This window comes from Delphinapterus leucas, chromosome 10 (assembly GCF_059928025.1).
Source record: "Delphinapterus leucas isolate spDelLeu-1000000601 "Yukka" chromosome 10, BTC_Dleu_Yukka2, whole genome shotgun sequence".
NCBI lineage: Eukaryota > Metazoa > Chordata > Mammalia > Artiodactyla > Monodontidae > Delphinapterus > Delphinapterus leucas.
In genome coordinates, this window is record NC_143138.1 from 20,866,699 (window position 1) to 20,886,533 (window position 19,835).

The 19,835-nt window shown below is 39.3% G+C and overlaps 2 protein-coding genes across 3 annotated transcripts; one reads left to right on the forward strand and one right to left on the reverse strand.

The window, feature by feature from the left end:
• Window positions 1-418: 418 nt before the first annotated feature.
• On the reverse strand, window positions 419-11,312 carry LOC111168524 (histone H2B type 1-C/E/F/G/I-like). The gene is made up of 2 exons (XM_022562276.3): window positions 10,864-11,312; window positions 419-675 (listed from the first exon to the last, which is right to left on the reverse strand). Exon 1 carries the CDS (start codon window positions 11,251-11,253, stop codon window positions 10,873-10,875), a length of 381 nt encoding a protein of 126 aa, XP_022417984.1. The 5' UTR covers window positions 11,254-11,312; the 3' UTR covers window positions 419-675; window positions 10,864-10,872.
• A 198-nt stretch (window positions 11,313-11,510) lies between these two features.
• LOC111168520 (histone H2A type 1-C) lies at window positions 11,511-19,579 on the forward strand. 2 transcript variants are annotated; one of them, XM_089918443.1, is made up of 3 exons: window positions 11,511-12,096; window positions 16,689-18,512; window positions 19,422-19,579. In XM_089918443.1, the coding sequence occupies exon 1, from the start codon at window positions 11,589-11,591 to the stop codon at window positions 11,979-11,981; it is 393 nt and encodes a 130-aa protein (XP_089774569.1). In that variant the 5' UTR covers window positions 11,511-11,588; the 3' UTR covers window positions 11,982-12,096; window positions 16,689-18,512; window positions 19,422-19,579. The 2 variants fall into 2 exon arrangements, with proteins under 2 accessions (XP_089774569.1, XP_022417980.1); XM_022562272.2 differs by lacking the exon at window positions 16,689-18,512.
• Window positions 19,580-19,835: the final 256 nt, after the last annotated feature.

Consider the following 19,835-nt stretch of genomic DNA (forward strand, 5'->3'; position numbering starts at 1 on the left):
AAAATAGGAATTATTGTATTATGTTGGTGTTATAAGTTGGCATGGTCCCTCTCAATGGCAATTTGATGAACGTATATATTAAGGGCCTTAAAAAATGGTTTTACCTTGTGATTTAGTATTTCTACTTCTAGAAGTCCGTCCCAAGGAAATAATCAAATATTTAAACAAAGATTTATGTAAAAAGAAGTGTGATCTGTATGATTTATAATGCATAAAAATGGAACTCCTTCTAAATAGCCAGTAACAGAGGACTAATCAATAAGTAATCATACATCTATAAAAAATGTGCGTTTCTAGCCATGTTACCTAGAAAATTAGCTGTGTATATGTAGCATGATACCTAAATTTGCTTTATATATGATATATACTTATTAGAGATGGATCTCATATATATGTTCATATTCATATATACATATAGAAAAGAGATACTAAGATTTATTTTAATTTTCTTTGTTATATATTTCTCTTCTTACAAATTTCTGCAATTATCATTTAATATTTTTATACTCAAAATAAATGTTTTAGCCAAGTTCTTATTGATCCTTCCGTGATTGTTAAAAATACCTCCTTTTATCTTCTTCTAGTATCATTTTCATTGACTTATTTGTGAGATGCAACAGTGTCCAGCAGTGACCAGTGGTGGGAAAATACATTTCTAAAGCCCATTTGCTCCTCCTGTAAAAAGAGAGATTGATTGATTAATTCACTTCTATAATTCATCAAATATCTGATATTGTACCTGATTTTGAGAACAGTAATAATGGCGATGGCTAATGTTCATTGGTGTTTGTTCTGTGCCAGGCAGTGCTCTAAGCACTTTAGATACCAATGCATTTAATCTTGCAACAACCTTCTGAGGTACGTATGATGGTCCTCCCTGCTTTATACATGAGGAAATTAAGGCTCAGAGAGACTGAGTTTCCCAGGTGGCACAGCTGTTGGATGGTGAACCATCCTCTACAGTAAAACCACACCCTCTAGCATTTGAGTCTACGTGCCCTTGTTAATAAAAGATGAGCATGATCTAGTCAGTGTCCTATAACTTACATTTGGGCTACGTCTTGAAGGGCGGGTAGGAATTTGTCAGGTGAGGAAAGGGTATTAGGGCTTTTCACAAAGGAGACATAGTGACAAAGGCCAGGTGGTGGGGATTGTCTAGGGTGAGGTGCTTGGGGGTGAGCCTTGTAGAACCGCTTGTGAAGGATGAGGAAGGCCCTTGCATGATGACAGGTTGAAGAGTTCAAGCTTGTTATTCCCACATGAAGCAGTTTTAACAGTTCCCAGAAGCCTCCCTTCTCTAACATGCTCATCTCTCTGGGCTGCTGGCAGGTGAAATCATTCCCCACTTTCAAATAAACCAAATCAAACATCTAATGGAAATGTACCCAAATAAATGCTTAGTCTCTTTCCTGGGTTGTTTTGAAATGCATTTTTCCAACTCTTCTTCACAGGTAGGCAGAGGCAAACCTAATTTTATGCTCTCTTGGTGTCCAAATTCAGTGCAAGGAAGTATATGCAGGGTTTGCTTACTAAGGAGTCCTCTTTACTACCTGTGGGCTGACACATTAGTGGGGCGGGGACATATGGGTTTCTGTGAAAATTGGTCACACGTTTGGGTAATATGAATACTCGTAATTATAAGCCACGCTTGACACAGCTTACACTCAGGCCGTCACTCCACTTTACAGAGAGAGGCTCTTGCTACATGGTTTGTGTGTGCTTGTAAAAATGTAGTCACAGTTACATAGTTATTTAAGTTTTGAGAAAGCTCTGCCTGGAAGCAGATCCTGGTGGTAGTGGCGGGTGGGCAAAGGGGAAGCAGTCCTCTCTTTAGCTGGTGAAGGCCACAGTCTCCCACACAAACCATTGACCATCTCTGCTGACTCATGGTGTGATCTCTGATGTTCCAGTAGTTTAACAAACTCACTGTTGCTTCAGATGTAGCAGCCTTAACAATTGCAAGTGGCAAGTGTTATCTTAAACACTGTTGAAAATGCACCAAATTGAAGGACTGTGCTGGAGGGAAGCACAGCTCTTCTCACCAGCTCACGCCCAGAATGAGGGCAGTGATGGCGGTGCTAGAAAAAGAGGGACAGGTATTCAAGGTAGAACCAATAGGGCTTTGATTTCTCTTCTTTTCTTCATTGCTGGGTCTTCCTCCAAGAGTTTTGTATGTGCTTTCCAACTAACATTTTATTGTCTGAGAATAAATTAATAGTGTAAAGCACTCAGAACAGTACCTGGCCCATACTAAGTGCTACACTAGTGTTAGCTACTCTTGTTATATTAAGCATTTTAATTAGTGCTAATGTGCATATTATATCTACCACCCCTCTTGATCCCCCCTTTTCCTGTTTTCCATTTTCCCTTTCCATAACATTTATTCCTTTCTCATATTCTATGTAATTACTCATAGTAACGATTGTTTGTTGTCTCTCTTCCCCAGCTGAGATGTAAGCTCCAAGAGGATAGTGACTTTGTCCTTTTCCAAGGAGACAGTCACTGAAGATAGCTGGAAGAACAAGAACCAGAAGGTGGTCCTTAGGACCAGAGAAGAAAGGGCAGAAATCCCCTCCTCAGACCATTCCAAAACTCTGTCTTCATTCCCTCTGTGGTGAAAATATCAAAGACGAGGTCCAGCATATATGGGAGGATGAAAACCAGGAAAAGCAGAGTGTGTGCAAATCTGGCTGCAGTACAGAACATGAGAGAAAGAGGCCGCAAACAGTGGGCAGGGGAAGAGTCCGTCAAACCGTGTTTCAGGTCTTTGGAGTATCCTAAAGGAAGATACAGCTCTTTCAGACCCATTCCAGACCATCCATGATGCCCCAGCTCACATGCTAGAAGGATAAAGACCCCACAGCCCCTTCCCCTCATTTCCAGCTTATTAAAATTTCCGATCATTTTAGGACAGTAAAAAATTCTGTATGGTATTATAACAATGAATATAAGTCATTATACATTTGACCAAACTCATAGAATGTACAACATCAAGAATGAACCCTAAGGTCAACTATGGACTTTGGGTGATTATGCTGTGTCAATATAGGTTCATCCTTGGTTTAAAAAAAAAAAAAAGTACCATTCTGGTGAGTGATGCTGGTATTGGGAAAGGCTATGCATGTGTGGGTGTATGGGTGTAGGGAGTATTTGAGGAATCTCTGTACCTCCCTCTCAATTTTGTTGTAAACCTAAAACTGCTCTAAAAAAAAAACATAAAAAAAGTGTATAGGAAAAACAATTCCAATCCACTCAGCATTATGTATGTCTAGAATCGATGGAGCCAGGCTCAGTCTCTGATGCTTAGAGTCAGGGAGGCCAAGCACTTTCCAAAACCTCCAAAAAGCGCTTACCCTGATGCTTGCTGGGTATCCTTGACCCACCTTTGAGGCTAGCAGCCTTTCTTCCATTCAAGATCTCACAACTTGCATCATCTCTGTAGAATTCTTAAACACACAATCGTATTTGTTTATTTATTTCAATTTTTAAAAATATATGTATTTCAGTGCATTAAAGCCCAAATGCATGTGTTTAAAAATCTAGTGACCAGCATCTAACACCTCAATTGTTTAAGCAAATCTAACAATAAAAGGGGCACATTTTTTAAAGATTTCTTTTCTTTTTTTTTTTTTGATGTGGACCATTTTTTAAAGTCTTTATTGAATTTGTTACAATATTGCTTCTGTGTCATGTTTTGTTTCTTTGGCCACGAGGCATGTGGGATCTTAGCTCCCTGTCCAGGGATTGAACTGACACCCCCTGTATTGGAAGGAGAAGTCTTAACCACTGGACCACCAGGGGAGTCCCAAAACGGGCACATTTTAATCTTTGATATTTTTATATCCTGTCCTACAGCTGAGTTTGGGCCAATTATAGTAGGGGAAAAGAAGTGAAAAGAAAATAAAGGAAAAAAGAAAAGAAAAGAAGGGAGGAGGGGAGGAGAGGAGAGAGAAAAGAAAATGAGAACAAAGTTTCTTCCTTATTGCTTTTGAAGCCAATTCTTTTACTGTTGGAGAACTCGATCTTGTCAGAAGACAAGTTTAGAGCTATAAGTGATGAAGTCAAGGTTTTACCCCAGTATTGCCTCCTCTAAGTATATCAGTCTCCTTATAGAATGAGACAAGTCCCATCATTTCTGTTCCTTCATCCCTTGGAGCCTGCAGCTGGGGAGATCTAATACCATGAATACCCATAGCAAGATGAAACCAACTCTTTCCATTAATTACTATACAAATTGCTTATTGGATGATAAGGTTATGTAAGTCTTTAAATGAGCAAACCAAAGCTTCATTTTCCTTCCTCAGAACTGAGGTGGGACAATAAGAAAGTAGTTGATTCTCCAAATTTACTCACTTTTTCCTAATTTATAATAAACCCATAGTACTTGAAGATATGTCAAGCTGATTTTCAGAGTCCAAAGAATTTAGTCAGAGCCTAGAACTTCTTGCTGGCAAGGTCAAAGGCAACTGTGTATTTGGCCCAATTAATTTTACGCTTAGTCATCCAGGATTGCACAGGGTGAAATTTTGGAAAAGCTAAATAATTTTTAATACCTTTTAAATTTAGGACTGTTGGACTGCAAAGTACTGAATCTACACACCCTTCGAAATCTGGACGCTTCAAGACAAGTGATAGCTATCATTCCTTATGTCCTTAGGTATACGCCTAGAGAGCTAATTAAGTACAAGTGTGGGAAAAATAATGCATTTTCTGTCAACCTGTTGGACCAAGGTAAATGCAAAGGAATCCGTTGGCAATCTTTTTATATCACTTGTGAAATTCCTATCATTTAAGAAAGACCAGCTCCTACCGACTGAGGTCTTCAGTCACAAGCTGCCTTAGTTCCCTTTAGGGCATAAAGAAGGTTATAAATGAAACTTGTCAAACATCACACAAAAACTGAGTACCTACCATGTACCAGGCACACTTCAAAGTGTGTTCTATGCATTAAAGGTCTTTGATCATCACAAACATCTAGAAGGTAGGTGCTATTACCATCATCCTCAAGATATAGAAGAGGCACAGAGAGATTAATGACTTGCATCAGTCTCACAGCTAATAGGTGGCAAGCTGAGCATCAAACCGGGAGGTTTTATCTCCAGGGGCTACACTTCTGTCAACAGGGAGCAATGCTGTGCAGCCATTTTACTGGCATCCATACCATTTCTAGGACAAATATTTTATATTTTCTATTTCATTTAATCCTCACTCCATCTTCTCAAGTAGGTAATTACTATCACCCCACAGGCTCAGAGTACTAGGTTTGTCAAACAGTAACTCAAAGACATTTAGTTAATTATTAGCACACTGTTAACTTGTGTATAAGGTATGCCAAGCAATAGATTGATTTCATCCAAGTCAAAAAAGATGACTATGAAAGAGAAAGAGGGGAGGAAATACCTTTGGGCTGTCTAGGAACAGGATATCATGTTTGTACATTATTTTCAGTAGGAAAGGGTTCAGTGTGGACAATCTGTTCTTACACAGACCAAAGAGGATTAAAAAAAAAAAAGAAAAATAGTGATTGTCTAAAAACTCTCAAGATTGGCTGTGAAGAATATGTGACAGGCTGCCTCTGTATAATATGGTCCACTGACTCTCAGTCAGCATTTCCATCTTAGGTAGGTCATATCTTCACCATTTCTGGCATCAGAGTCTCTCAACTTCTCCACTTTGGTCAAGACTCTCATAATAGAGTAGCAGGTTTTAGTCTCCTCTTTGTAACACTTAGTCATCTGCATATTAGACAGAGGAGGAAGACAAAAACGTTATGAGGACAATCACAAATATAATAAGAACTATTTGAAATCTCTATTGTCTTCAAGTACTTAATTGGCATGTCTTAATTAGAAGAACAGGCCTCAAAGATTACCTTGATGGATTTAAGTTAAATAAGTGTCATTTTTCCTAACCACAGTTGTAACTCTAATTTGAGCCATACAGAGAAATAAATTATGTAGTACACATTCTTTTGTTCAGGAACTTTTAGTCAAGGTATAGATAGAGGGCTAGGCTCTGAGGATTTTTAATTTTTTTCTAATACTTGAGAAGAATAAATCTGAAATCTAATCATTGGAAAAACTGATAATGGAGAAAAGGACAAAGAATAACACAACGGGAAGGAGAAGGAAAAAGCTATCTATTCTAGATCTCATCTTGATCTGTAGAATCTTAGGAGGAAGCTTCCTACTTCCAAAATTCTGGAAATCTTTTAATGTGTCACGATTGGCTTTCCAATGAGAGTGTATATCCAAGTGGTAGGATTCTAAACATGTTTATGCTGTGAAAAAAAAGAAAAAAATCCATTTGTCCTGAACTACAACACTTGTAGTTAAAAATACTGGAAATGGCCTTTTCTAGCATTGTTAAAAGTTGACACTTTGGGGAGTCTCTTTTAATACAATCTTTAATTGTATATTATGTAGAGGCGTGTCTGTTGAAGTCTTTTTTTGAAATGTAGATTGCATTTGTTGTATATATGACAGTGTAGCCTACATTAGTTTTAGATAATATCTGACACCTGAAAATGTCAAAAGAGAAGAAAAGACAAGTCACATGGATCTTGTGGTACAATTTCAAATGATGAGAATTTATGGGAATATTTAGATGTAAGTCATATTATCATTATTATTAAGGTTAGAAGTAAAATTTTGGCACAGTAAGTTTATGTTCTTTTGGGAATTTTACTTTAAATTATTTGTATTATCTTCTCAGCAGTTAGGGGGTGATATAGATTGATATGTTCTGATAAGAATAGTTTTATATTTTATCCATGATCTCATTTTTTATTATTTAAAACAATTACAAGTATTCCCAGGTGGCAAAAAAGATCCATATATTTCAAAACAATAACATGAAATTGATTTGTTAATGCTGTGGTTCTTGAGATATGGTTGAAGCACTGTCCCACCTTTATTGTTTTTCAATTTGTACTAACTGGATATATAGCAAGATTCAATCACTTGCCAAGTTTTTGAGATAATCAACATCTTTGTAAAACTTGAACTAGTTTGTGCTTGTGTTGGAGTTATTTTTTGTTACATGACCATGAAGTCTGGAAGTGGTTGGGCTACAGAGAGATGAGAGATTTGGATAGTCAATTTTTATTGAGGGGTGGTTGATAAATTAATATAGTTATAAATTCAGTCTTTAATGGCAGCTCTAAAGTATTATTACCTTGTCAGCATAAATAAGACAATACATATAAAATTGAATTTACTACATTAATGAACAGTAACAACTTTCTAATAAATAAACAGACCAAATATAGCCATTTCTTGTGTACATATTTGTGTTTCTCTGCAGCTATAGTACTTGGTAGAGTCAGAGCTGTTTGTATTAATGACAGCCCTTTAGAAAAACAGGCAACTGTGTTCCCTCATAGGCATAAGGAAACCAGGAGGCCGTCCAAAACCTGCCTTGTCCTCTGGGCCCACATATACACTTTACATATCCCTTCTACATATTTAAAGTAGCAAAATCAAGCATAGCTATTTCTATTCTCCTACGGCATCTATATGTTCTCTAACCTGTTAATCTACGGTCATTCTCAACTATGTGAAAATAAAAGACTTGCATAGATCTGTTTTTAGTGATGTTTATTTTGTACCCTCCAACTTATTTAATTTACCCAATTTAATATTTATCTAAATTTTTAAAGTTATCTATAGACTTTGAACTCAGTATTTAAGCTGACACAATGAGTCCTTATGATTTGTAACATTAGAAAAATTAATTCCATTTTAAAAATGACATTACCTATCTACCTTATCACTATTTTGTGATAATTTAGTTCAATGCATAATTTACATAATGTAAAATTTTAAATAAAGTGATGATAACTCATCTAATCAGTAGAGTTAAAGAAATTTAGTAATTTTAACTTAATTTTTTTTTAAAGAAAATAACCCCTAAACTTGTGTAAACTAGAATACTATACTAACATTAGTCTTACATTATAACAATAATAAAGAAAAAGATGTAGAGCCAGTTTGTAAAGCAGAATTGTTAAGCCAGCAAATTTATCCAAAGGGTTAACTTGATTAGAAATATGTGATTTTTAAATTTCCTATAGTATTACATGCCATGTATTAAAATATTTAAGTTGTTCAAAAATAATGGAGTAGTTCTGTTTTGTTTCTTATCTTGTAATGTGTTAACTAAGACCACTAATTAAATTCAGTTAAACTTTCTTTTCTGTCTGAGTTACAACTTAAAGAGGTAGCACGTTTAAAGCATCTGGAGAATTTGATTTTGCTCTTATTTTAAATTGATGTATGTTTTTTAGTCTTTATATAAGCTATTTAAGTTTACATTATAACTTTTAAAATTTTCTGCTGAGGTAGATAATTTGCTCAAAATTATTTGTATTCATAAAGCAGAAAATATTCTCAATCATTGTACAAGTTAGAGGAGCTAATTGTGAAACTGGAACAAAACTTAAAGAGATTTAATTTAAAAGCAACCAGAGATTTAAGTATGTTGATCAGTTAAAGAAACAAATGTGATTAAGATCAGAGATCCCTCAGGGTACACCACTGCTGGGAATATGAGTAAATTCTCTGATATCCTTCTAAGTTTGGTAGGAAATTCTAGTTTCCAGTGCCATATCCCTCACAATGAACTCATTAAGGTTAATAAACTAATGTTTGTTCTCTACAGGTATTGGAAGCCCTCTCTTTTTTCTGACTCAATAGCTTTATTTGTAATGACATATTTCTTCTCCCTCCTCTCTGACCTTACTTAAAGAGCAAGAAGGGACAATATTTTTTTGGAATTATTGAATAATAAACTTTAGAGGCTTCGGCATAGCAAGAGACAGGCCAATTGTAGGCTGGAGATGCTGTTTCCTTGTTTTCTTTCTTGTCTTAAGTCTCCTGTTAGGTCTAACGCTTTATTAAAGTTAAAAGTTTTAGGCGGCCATTTTATATTCATTTATCTTTGAAGCAGGAATGTTATTTTTGCAGATACTGACAATGATTTGGACTCATACTGAGTAATCACGATAGCAGACAGTTTTGAAAGGAAGAAAGAAACTCTGATTTTTAGTTAAAAGAACCCACAGTATACAAACACAAAACACCAAACACAGTGGATCCCATCAAAGGCCAGAAAGAAAAACACCAACTTCCTCGTCCTGTGTTCTCAAATGCCAGAGATGACCAGAATCCTCAGACAAACACAAACAACCCAAAAAAGATGAACAAATGAACCAGATTCCAGATACCCTGTCCTCTGCCACCAACTAATTAATGCTCTAGCGATAAAACCACTAATGTGTATCCAATCGACAAAGTGCAATCTAAGAACCAAAATAAGAAGCAGACTTGGGTAAAAATAAATTTTAGCATACAAGAGCCAAGGGAAGATGAACAGAAAACTCAAAGTGCCCAGGGCTAGACAAGGTACATTTTCAGTTCACTTTTCTATTGATTCCTAAGGTAGGGCTCGGGTAAACAATCTCTTGGTGGAATCTTCAGAAATAAATGGTCCAAGGTGTTAATGATTAGGCAGTCTGCTCTTGTATTGAAGAGAAATCAAGCAATAGTTATTTCATCCAACAAAGGCAAACCAGAATTTATATGTGAGGAAAAGAGGGGAAGAGAAGGAGAAAACAAAAACAAAACAAAACCTTGTAGTCAGCCTGGGATAGTGAATGTTTGCACATTTTTGGGGTAAACTGATTAGTTGGCAGTGAGGAGAGGTTAGTCTGATTTGGATCATCAGTCCTTGCGCAGGCTCACTAGGGGTATAGAAAAAAATCCAATTTCAGTTGTTGAAGGACTTGGGAAACTTTATAGTTTGGCTGAAGAGCTTGTGTGATAAGCATGTGCCATTGTCCTATATTTGCACTTCTACCTTAATTAAGCCAGGGCTGCACCTCATTTCTCAGGTAACTTCCAGGTTAGGCAGCCAGTAACTGTGGAGCCGTGTTCTAATGGACGCCTGTCTAGCGCCAGACAGGCCTTAGTATTTTTCCCAGGATCAAAGAAAACTGCACATTTAGAATCACGGGGTCTTAATGTTAAGTAATCTAAATCACATTGTATCTTACCTCAAATCGTTAAACAACAACAAAAAAACCTGTTTTCCTTGTAACATAAATTTTATTCCTGTAGTCTCCCACTTTTTTACAGAGAAAGCAAAGTTTACTCCTAGGTGCTGAAAATGTGTTCTAGACTTGGATAAATTAAATGGAAAATGCGTTTCTTTCACCTTAAAATCTTCCCCTGGAACAAAGATTAAACTGCTTAAGGGAAGGTGGAACTTGCCAGCTCCCCCCCCCCACCCCCCCTCCCCGCCGCGCGACTACCTGGTTTGGGAAGGTTCTCTCCTAGAGACTTTGTATGCCAAGTTCAATAGCCTCCTTTCTCTTCCCGCCTAGTTTCCCCGCCTTTCGGTGCCAGCCCTCGGTTCAACCTCCATGGAAACTTGCCAAGTTGCAAGCATCTCTTAAAGCAGTTCGTCAACCCCGACTGCGTATTACAAACCACCAGCCACCTACGCAGTTAATTTTCATCTTCAGATAGCTGTAGGTCAATTACAGTACATTGATCACTGGGACTCAAAAAATAGCTGACTTTATACTTGCGGTGACCCCCTAATTGCAACGGGTAATGGATAACATTTGACACAACAATGCCAAAACCCAACAACCTGGCAGTGCTTTTAACAACTTCACTTGTCATTCCTTAGACCCATTAATAGGACTTACACATTTTTCTACCTTTGTCTTCTAATTAACGCACAGTACTTTTGGCCAAACTTCAACTTATAGAAAATAAGCAGCAGGTTACAACTCTCTTTGTGGACATGTGGGTGGCTCTTAAAAGAGCCTTTGGGATTAGGTGTAAAGACGCTTACTTGGCAAGTTTACTTGGAGCTAGTGTACTTGGTGACAGCCTTGGTGCCCTCAGACACAGCGTGCTTGGCCAGCTCCCCGGGCAACAGCAGGCGCACGGCCGTTTGGATCTCCCTGGACGTGATGGTCGAGCGCTTGTTATAATGCGCCAGGCGCGACGCCTCGCCCGCAATGCGCTCGAAGATGTCGTTGACGAACGAGTTCATGATGCCCATGGCCTTGGACGAGATGCCGGTGTCCGGGTGGACCTGCTTCAGCACCTTGTACACGTACACGGAATAGCTCTCCTTGCGGCTGCGCTTGCGCTTCTTGCCATCTTTCTTCTGCGCCTTGGTCACTGCCTTCTTAGAGCCCTTCTTCGGGGCAGGAACGGACTTGGCTGACTCTGGCATTTTAAAACCTCAAAACACGAAAAATAAAATGAAAGTAGAAAGAGGATTTCTGCTATTTATAGGGCCTTTATGCTAATGAAGGATGCAGACTGCGTCTTAGTTAATTGGAAGACAAACAGCAAGGCTGTCATCTATGGGCAGAACTATGTAAATGAGGTATGGAAATAAAGCTTTTCTATTGGCTACTTAGGTGAATCTTGGTACTAACCAATCAGACAATCGGATTTACTCCCCAGGAAATGCCTATAAAAGCAGCAGTGTTCTATCTGCTTTCAGACTTGGTTTGTTTTGAGAAGTACTCTTTTTTTGTTTGTTTCTTTTCTGTTTATTTTGCGATGTCTGGACGTGGCAAGCAAGGTGGTAAGGCTCGGGCTAAAGCGAAGTCTCGCTCTTCGCGGGCCGGTCTCCAGTTTCCCGTGGGCCGAGTGCATCGCCTACTTCGTAAGGGCAACTACGCTGAGCGGGTCGGGGCTGGCGCGCCGGTGTATTTGGCAGCGGTATTGGAGTACTTGACGGCTGAGATACTGGAATTGGCTGGTAATGCGGCGCGCGACAACAAGAAGACTCGCATCATCCCACGCCACCTGCAGTTAGCCATCCGCAACGATGAGGAGCTTAACAAACTGTTGGGCCGCGTGACCATCGCTCAGGGCGGGGTCTTGCCGAACATCCAGGCGGTGCTGTTGCCTAAGAAGACCGAGAGCCATCACAAGGCCAAGGGCAAGTGATTTGACAGGGATTTGAGTTTCCGGAAGTGCTTTCAAACCCAAAGGCTCTTTTCAGAGCCCCCCACTATTTCAAAGGAAGAGCTAACACCACTTGGAATATTAAAGAAAAAGGAAGGTAAGTTAATTTTTATCCAAGATAACAAGAAGTGGAAGAAAAATCTCTCTAGATCTTTAGAAAAGGCTCTCATTGTTACTAGAAATCTGCCTCTCTGCAGAACGCGGTAAATCGGTTAAGGTCTAATGATCCACGAAGTGGTTAGGCGTTTCAGACAGTCGAGTGATCTGCCTTTAGTCAGTAAAGCCTAAGCACGGTTTAACTGCAGGGGTGGATATACGGTGGTCTCAAATGAACATGCCGAGTGAAATGGCCAGAACCTCTTAGAAGCCTCGTTCTAGGCTGCAGACAACCCGTCTTTCCTAATCCGGCAAGGGAGTTAGACTCTCTGCTCCCGCTAACTTTCAGCGTATCATCTGAAATTTACCACGTACTGAAAGGGGCTTTTGAAAAATTGATTACCTGGAGTTAACATAATGGTAGCTTAAAACAGACTGAATCTAGACTCTAATTGTGGCTTCTCCCCACATTTACAAATTGTGAGATTTGGGGCCAATTTCTAACCTGGTAGTTTTGTTGTATGTAAATTGGGGATAGAGTGGTGGTGTTTCCATTGATTTTTTTTTTTTTCTTTTGACAAACCGCTTAACACCTGTAACCTAGGTTAGTGCCTGACATTCAACGAACTATAGTTAATAGAGGTTCAAACGCCTAGGCCCCTAACGCAGCCCCAAAAGGGATAGAGTAGGGCTGCAGGCCTCCCTAAATAGTTAACTACTAGGGATCTGGTAAGTTAGCTGCTCCAACCCAAAAGTGTCGATCTGGTACTGTGCAAAAATTCCTAGGATCCTATTTTCCGGGATTGAGTCTCATCAAGTAAACATTTCTTCCGCATGACTCAGTTTGTGCTTGGATGAGTAGGCAAGGAGCCTGAGTAGGCCAAAACTTGGGACCTGTGCGGCCCAGGGTAGACGCACCCTCATTCAAACATCTCTGGAGCTTCACTGAAGCATTTTGCGTGGCATCAGTTCTTTTGGAGCGTTCAGATCCGAGTGTGTGGGGAAAGAGAATCTAAACAGAATCTGGTTCCCGTGAACGCACTTTTCTCATTCTCATGTTGGCAGAGACACTTTGCGGTCTTGAGGCAGCCTCCATCCCTCTCTTCCCCTCCTCCCGCGCATCCCCCTACCCCCCACCCCCACCCCGGCCTTGAAACTACCAGCCAAAGAACCGGGGCTAGAGGGTCTGGGTGTTTGGTGAAGGCGGAAAAAGAAGTGAGCACCTTGATGGCCGCACGTTAGAATTTCCTTAATTTTTAAGGATAGCAGGAATGAAAATCAGTTTGGGGAAGGTCCGGCCTCACAGCATTTCAGGTAGGGGTCCACTGAGAGGACCGGGTTCTTTACGCCCAGCATTTCTTGTATGTTGGAGAACTTGGATCCTTAGGTTGCAATTGCTTTATATAAGCCTTGGGATACTTTTCATTGACTTTCCAGGTTGCCTTTGAACCCAGCTCCGACACTTAACTAGGTGGGTGACCTTGGGCTAGGTGCTTAACTTCTCCCGGCGTCCATTTCTTCCTGTATGCCTTTGCTTGTCTTGTGATGAAAAGAGTGGATTCAGCAGTGTGGGTTCTGAAATTAGAACGCGGGGTGCTCGAGTAATGGCCAACACTTAGTAAGCACTTACTGTGTGTCAACATGCTTCCAGCATATTAATTTAACCCAACAATCTTAGAGATAAGTACTATTCCTATCCCAATTTTAAAGATGAAGAGACAGGAAGACAGCATAAAAAACTTGTCTAAGCCCCAAGGTCAGGAAGTCAGTACTTCTAACCACTGGCAATTTTATAACCAACTGCTCCCTAAGAGGTTGTCAGAATAATGAAAGGAGTAAAAATTCAATACATAATGAATTTAACTTTGCCCACATACCAGAATGTTACTAATTGTATCGTAAATTCTGTGAAAAATTTAAGAGAAGGAGGAGAGGTAATCTCCCTGGAATCTACATAAGGGAGGGAGGTAAATCCTGACAGTGTGCTAGCCACATATTTTTGTGTTAACCAATACACTTTTGATTTAGTATGTGACAAGTGAAACAAGGGGACAAGTGGGGAGATGGTTTAGTAAAGAACCAAAGGAAAAAAAAAAAAAAGAACCAAAGGACTTGAAAACTAATTTATTGTGGTAGGTGAAGAAAGGAGTTAGCGAGGACTTGAATTCTCCCCTCTGGGCTCCAATAACAAAACTTTGTTTTGGATTACTTAAGAGTGAATGATAACATCGTGTTAATTTTGTGTGTTTCACTGAGACCTCCTTAAAGTCAAGGACCACATCTTGTTAAATTGTTGATAGTCAGCATAGACCCTGGCATACAATAAACACTTGATAATCGGACATTGAGTAAATGTTGAGCTGTGTCAGTGGCTGGGCCACATTGAGTAAACGTTGAGCTGAGTCAGTGGCTGGGCCATCAGGAAGTACTTTGTTCTAGAGGGTCAGTTTATTACCAGAGGTAATAATTACATGCCAGACTAAAGGCTGCTAATAATATCTTCTCTTACCAGTAGAAAATCCCTTCTGAAAAATCCAATTTGCATTGGCAACTTATTTTGGGAGCTTCAAAGAAACACAGAAGGTGCCAATTGATAACCTCTTACCTAAGAGGTACTGCTAAGAGGCTATTCCCCAAGCAGAGGACATTCCTCACAGCTCTGGCCTAGCTTCCCCTCTCCAACACAGTTCTTCACCTCCTACTTTGAAATGTCACTGTTTATATCCAAAAGCCCTAGTTACCACTTGGGAAAATTCTCTAGTGGGCAATAAACTCTCAGTAGCTTTAGTTGGTTTCCAGCCCTTGAGTAGGTCTCCATCTACCACGCCTCAAGGGTCCTGGAGAGAACCATATAAATTGGGGCAAGTTGATGTGAATCGTAAACCCAGGGCTTCCAGTTACTGAAGACACCTGGCCACCAGGGACAAGATATGTATTAAAGGGATTTATTGAGATGTGAGGCTGAGACAGAATCATCATTCAATTATATAGCATATTCCGAACAACACAGATCACTTTGATACAGCATCGCCAAATATAAAATCTTCTTTAAAATTTCCAAATAATCTAGGCAGCAATATCCTTTCCTTTACTCCATCCATTATTCATTCACATTCTATTTTTTAAATGTATCATTTGAACTCTTTTTTACAAGTGTGATACATTTTATAACCAGTTGTAAAAAAAAAATTGTATATTTTAAGGTTAGAAGTAGGTTACCTTCTAGGGATTTGTCGCCTGTCGAGCCTGAATTATAATTATAAATGTAAATATTCCTGTGAAGTATAATGCATGTGGGTTACTAGGACACATTAGGAATTTAATTGAGGAATCCCCATACATACCAAAATTGAGAATAAGGGCTCACATGTAGCCCCAGTATTCTTCCCTCTCTATTTTATTTCAGTACCTTGATCTTGTAGCAAAATAAGATTAGCATCACCAGGAGATCTACCAAAAGGCAGATTATAGTCTATATTTATACCCATAAAACGGTATCATTAATAAGTAGACAAATTTATGAAAAAACTCAGTAAGTATAATCATTATAACACCAAAAGAATTTGGAACGTAACATGTATACTTTAAAATAAAACGAATTCTAGGACATGGAATTAATGTAGTCATATTGAAAAAATATCAGAAATTCATTGGACTTAATTAGATTTACAGTTGTTAGTTAAGTTGTAGTTTAGGCAGGGTGATAGAACAAGCACCTGTTAAGACTTAGACTTACACATGTTACTTATAATTGAGGTTCTTTCTGAAAGAAGCAAGTGTGCTAAGTTTCAGGGTCTCTGCTGTATGTTGCTTGTCTGCCAGTTGGAGCTTAAACTTTTACCACGTTCCTCACTCTCACAGCACCAGGCAGCAGCAGCTGAGCATGTCTATTCTTTCCTGTACTCAGTGATAGCCTGAGCTGAAAGTACAGGCCCTGACTTTACGCCATGACAAATTGCCCTTGCATTCAAAATCTATCTCAAAATGGCTCTATCTGAAAATGCTCTAAATTTTAGAACCTTGGAGCTCAGTACTAGCCCCTGTTTACTCTGTCTCCTTGATGATTTTTATCAGTACTGTAGTTTCAAAGTCTGTCTATATGCAATAAACTTCCAATTTTACATCTCCAGTCCTGCTGTCTTCCCTGAAATGCAAATGTGTGCATACAAATTTCTACTTGACACCTTCACTTGAAGCCCTAACGGACCTCTCAACCTAAATACATTCAAGACACAAGAGTTACATTATGCTTCCTAAGCCTGTTATTCCCTCCAATCCTCCCCAGCTCAGTAAATGACATTACTGTAAGTCCATTTACTCAAGCGAAAATTCTAGGAATGAGCCTTGCTCCCTTTCCTTCATCTCCACAAATCCAAACTATCTGTAAGTCACTTCACCTATACCTTTAACACATATCTTAATTTATTTACCATACTCCTTACCATGACCTGAAGAGCCATCCATGACCACCCTGGCCTGCCCACCTCCCTGACTTCATCTCCATCTCCCTGTCTAGCTACACTGATCTCTCTTCCACCTGCCAAGCCCTTTGCTGCTTCAAGACATTTGTACTGTTGGTCTCTTTCTCTGCAGTGCCCATCCTCTGATTTTTCTTCTGGCGAGCATGTTCTCAGCTCTTCTCCAGACAGGCCTATCTGAAATAGACCTACCCAGATGGATTAAAGAGCTAAGTATAAAATACAAATACTAGATGAAATTTTAGGGACACACTTTGTATAAATTCAGTTTTGTATGTATTTTGAGGGGAAGGTGTCATTATTAAGCCAGGCAGGAAACACAAATGCCACATAGGAAGGGACACAGACCACATAGGACAAAAATAAACTTAAGATGCAATATTCCATAAAAAGAGTAGAAAACAAGCAGTAAATTGGGATAAAGGATTTGTAAAACATTATACACAAAAGGTTAATGACTTTCATTTACAAGGAAGACCTGCAAGCTGCTAAGAAAAGGGCAAACAATAATAGAAAAAAATTACTGAACAGGATATTTTATACCTTTTATTAAATTCAAATAGTGCATATGAGAAAAAACAAACCAAAATACATAGAACTGTTCACCTTCCTAAAAGTTAGGTTATGCATATCATAGCAACAAATGAATAGCATTTCTCACCTATGGATAGACAACCACTAAAACCAATAATACCTAGGATGCTGAGGCTGAGGAAGGAGTGCCACAGTCATATTATCTTTTGAGAAAATTTCCTGGCAATATATGTTAAAATTTATTAAGACACACTCAACCTTTTGTAAAGCAAAGCAATATCAGATAGATAGATAGATAGATAGATAGTAGAAACTAGGGAAGAGACGGTGTCTACCATCTAGAAATAAAAGCCCCATTATGTGAGGTTATATGAGGAGAGATTGTTAACCTGTATAAGCATGTGTGTAAAGTGTTAAAAGGAGCATGAATTAAGTTTGTAACTTCAAGTATAGAAAGTAAAATAAAAAAGTAATCTTCCGGGCTTCCCTGGTGGTGCAGTGTTTGAGAGTCCACCTGCCGATGCAGGGGACACGGGTTCGTGCCCCGGTCCGGGAAGATCCCACATACCGCGGAGCGGCTGGGCCTGTGAGCCAGGGCCACTGAGCCTGCACGTCCGGAGCCTGTGCTCCGCAACGGGAGAGGCCACGACAGTGAGAGGCCCGCATACCACAAAAAAATAAAAAAATAAGTAACCTGCCTCTGCTCACGTCTCACTCCAAGTTACTTTCTATCAATCATCTTGTTGAGATTCTTTAAAATACATTCTAAGATTTTATTTATCAGCTCCCTTGTTGTTTGCCTCTCCCCATTATACTCTCTGTTTCATGAAGTGGGACCTGGTCTGTGACATCCTAACATCTAACAGAAGGTCTGGGACTCAACTCGCTGGTGAATGAACCAGGGAATGGATATTGTAGCCCCAAAAGCCCTCTCAGAGCCCAGAAAGCACATGGTTATCTGAATTTCTGTGTAAAAATGCCCACTAACCATTGTTAATGCACTGCCTACTGCCCTATGCAGCTACCAGGACCGCAGTGAAATTTGGAAGTACCATATACACCATTTGTCTTCCACACTCTATCTTTTGCCAGGTTTCTGCACTAACCTCACCAGACTTAATGTCTCCTGATAAGCCTCAGTGACCCAGGAAGCTCAGTTTCCTTTAAGGGCCTGTCTTCTCTGCTGGCTGATACCATGTATAAAAGAATCCTCTCTAATACCCTACTGGGTCTGTGGTTACTAATGCTTGCTTAGAGTCATGGAAGGAAAAGGGTCACACAGCTGATGTGTGTGACCAAATCAATGCTGTTTCATCCCCTTACAATGCCTGCTCTGCACATAGGGCACCTTGGTGGCTTTTACAGTCTAATGCTGGATTATACAGTTTACACGATCATCTACAGGGTAAGTTTGTTGAAAAATTCTATCATACATCTCCACTCCCTGGCATGTCCCATCCTCAGTAAATACTCAGAATGAATCCTCAGAATTAATGTGTTGGCAACAGAACTTATATCTGCACGGAAACGGAATAATCACTAAGCCGCAGGGATTTGTGAGTTTATTTCCGGGTGATGTACCTTTTTAGCTACCACTCGGTTTTAAATTCCAATTGCTACATTTGGAGGGAGATACATGACTGGTACTTGAGCTACTTTGTCCAAGATAGGCCACTGGCCACATGTGGCATTTTAAATTTAAATAAAATAATGAAATTAAAAATTCAGGTACTCAGTTGCACTAACCATATTTCAAGTTGCTGGTGGCTTCTACATTGGACAGATAGATGTAGAACATGTCTGTCAATGCAGAAAGTTCTATGGGTAGCACACCGGGCTAGGTACTTTTTGTCCCTCTGGGCTAACATGTTCAAGTGCACTTAACCAGCTCCCTCCAGTTAGCATCTGAGTCTACAGTTGCCTGATAAAATATAGGATGCTCAGTTAAATTTGAATTTCAGTTAAGTGACAAGTAATTGTTTTAGTATAAGTATGCCCCCAAATATGGCATGAGACATGCTGTAATTCAACAAAAGATGTTGTTTATCTGAAATTCAGATTTAACTAGGCATCTTGTATTTTTATTTGCCAAATCTGGCAGCCCTATCTGAAGAGCGAAATTAGAGCATTTCCCGGGGAGGCTGGGTCCTCTTACCATGGGGAGTGTGTATATGAGGAAATGAAAAGGGCTGATACACAGAATGAACCAAACTCATTATGAGGAAAGAGGTTTGTAAGTTTTTCTGCATATGTTGAGGAAGGTTAAGAAAGAAGTTCCCAAATACATTTACTTTGGTTTCTTCTCTCCCCTTAGGTTTCAAAAGCTTCTCACTACAAAGAGATGCCTAGATCCAGAGTTTCTGTCAAACTCATCCATTCTCAGAAATAAATGGATTGGCACCTGTGTTCTGACATCATTGATTGATTCTGTACCTGCAAATTTTTCCTATTAAAAACTTACTTGGGTTTCTTTCTTCGTGTGTACTGTGTGTCTTCGGGATAAGGAGAGTAAAAGGGAAGGGGTGGTAAATATTATTGTGGAGAAGCTCTCTTTAGTACAAAATGTACCTAATTTCTTGAATAAGTAATACATTCACAGGGTTCAACCAAATCAAAATAACAAGGTATATGTTGAGAATCCACTCCTCACTGGATTACCCCACTCTCCCTAGGTAACATTATTTTCCTTGTGTATTTGCCTATTGTTAATTCGTGCTGATGTGAGTCA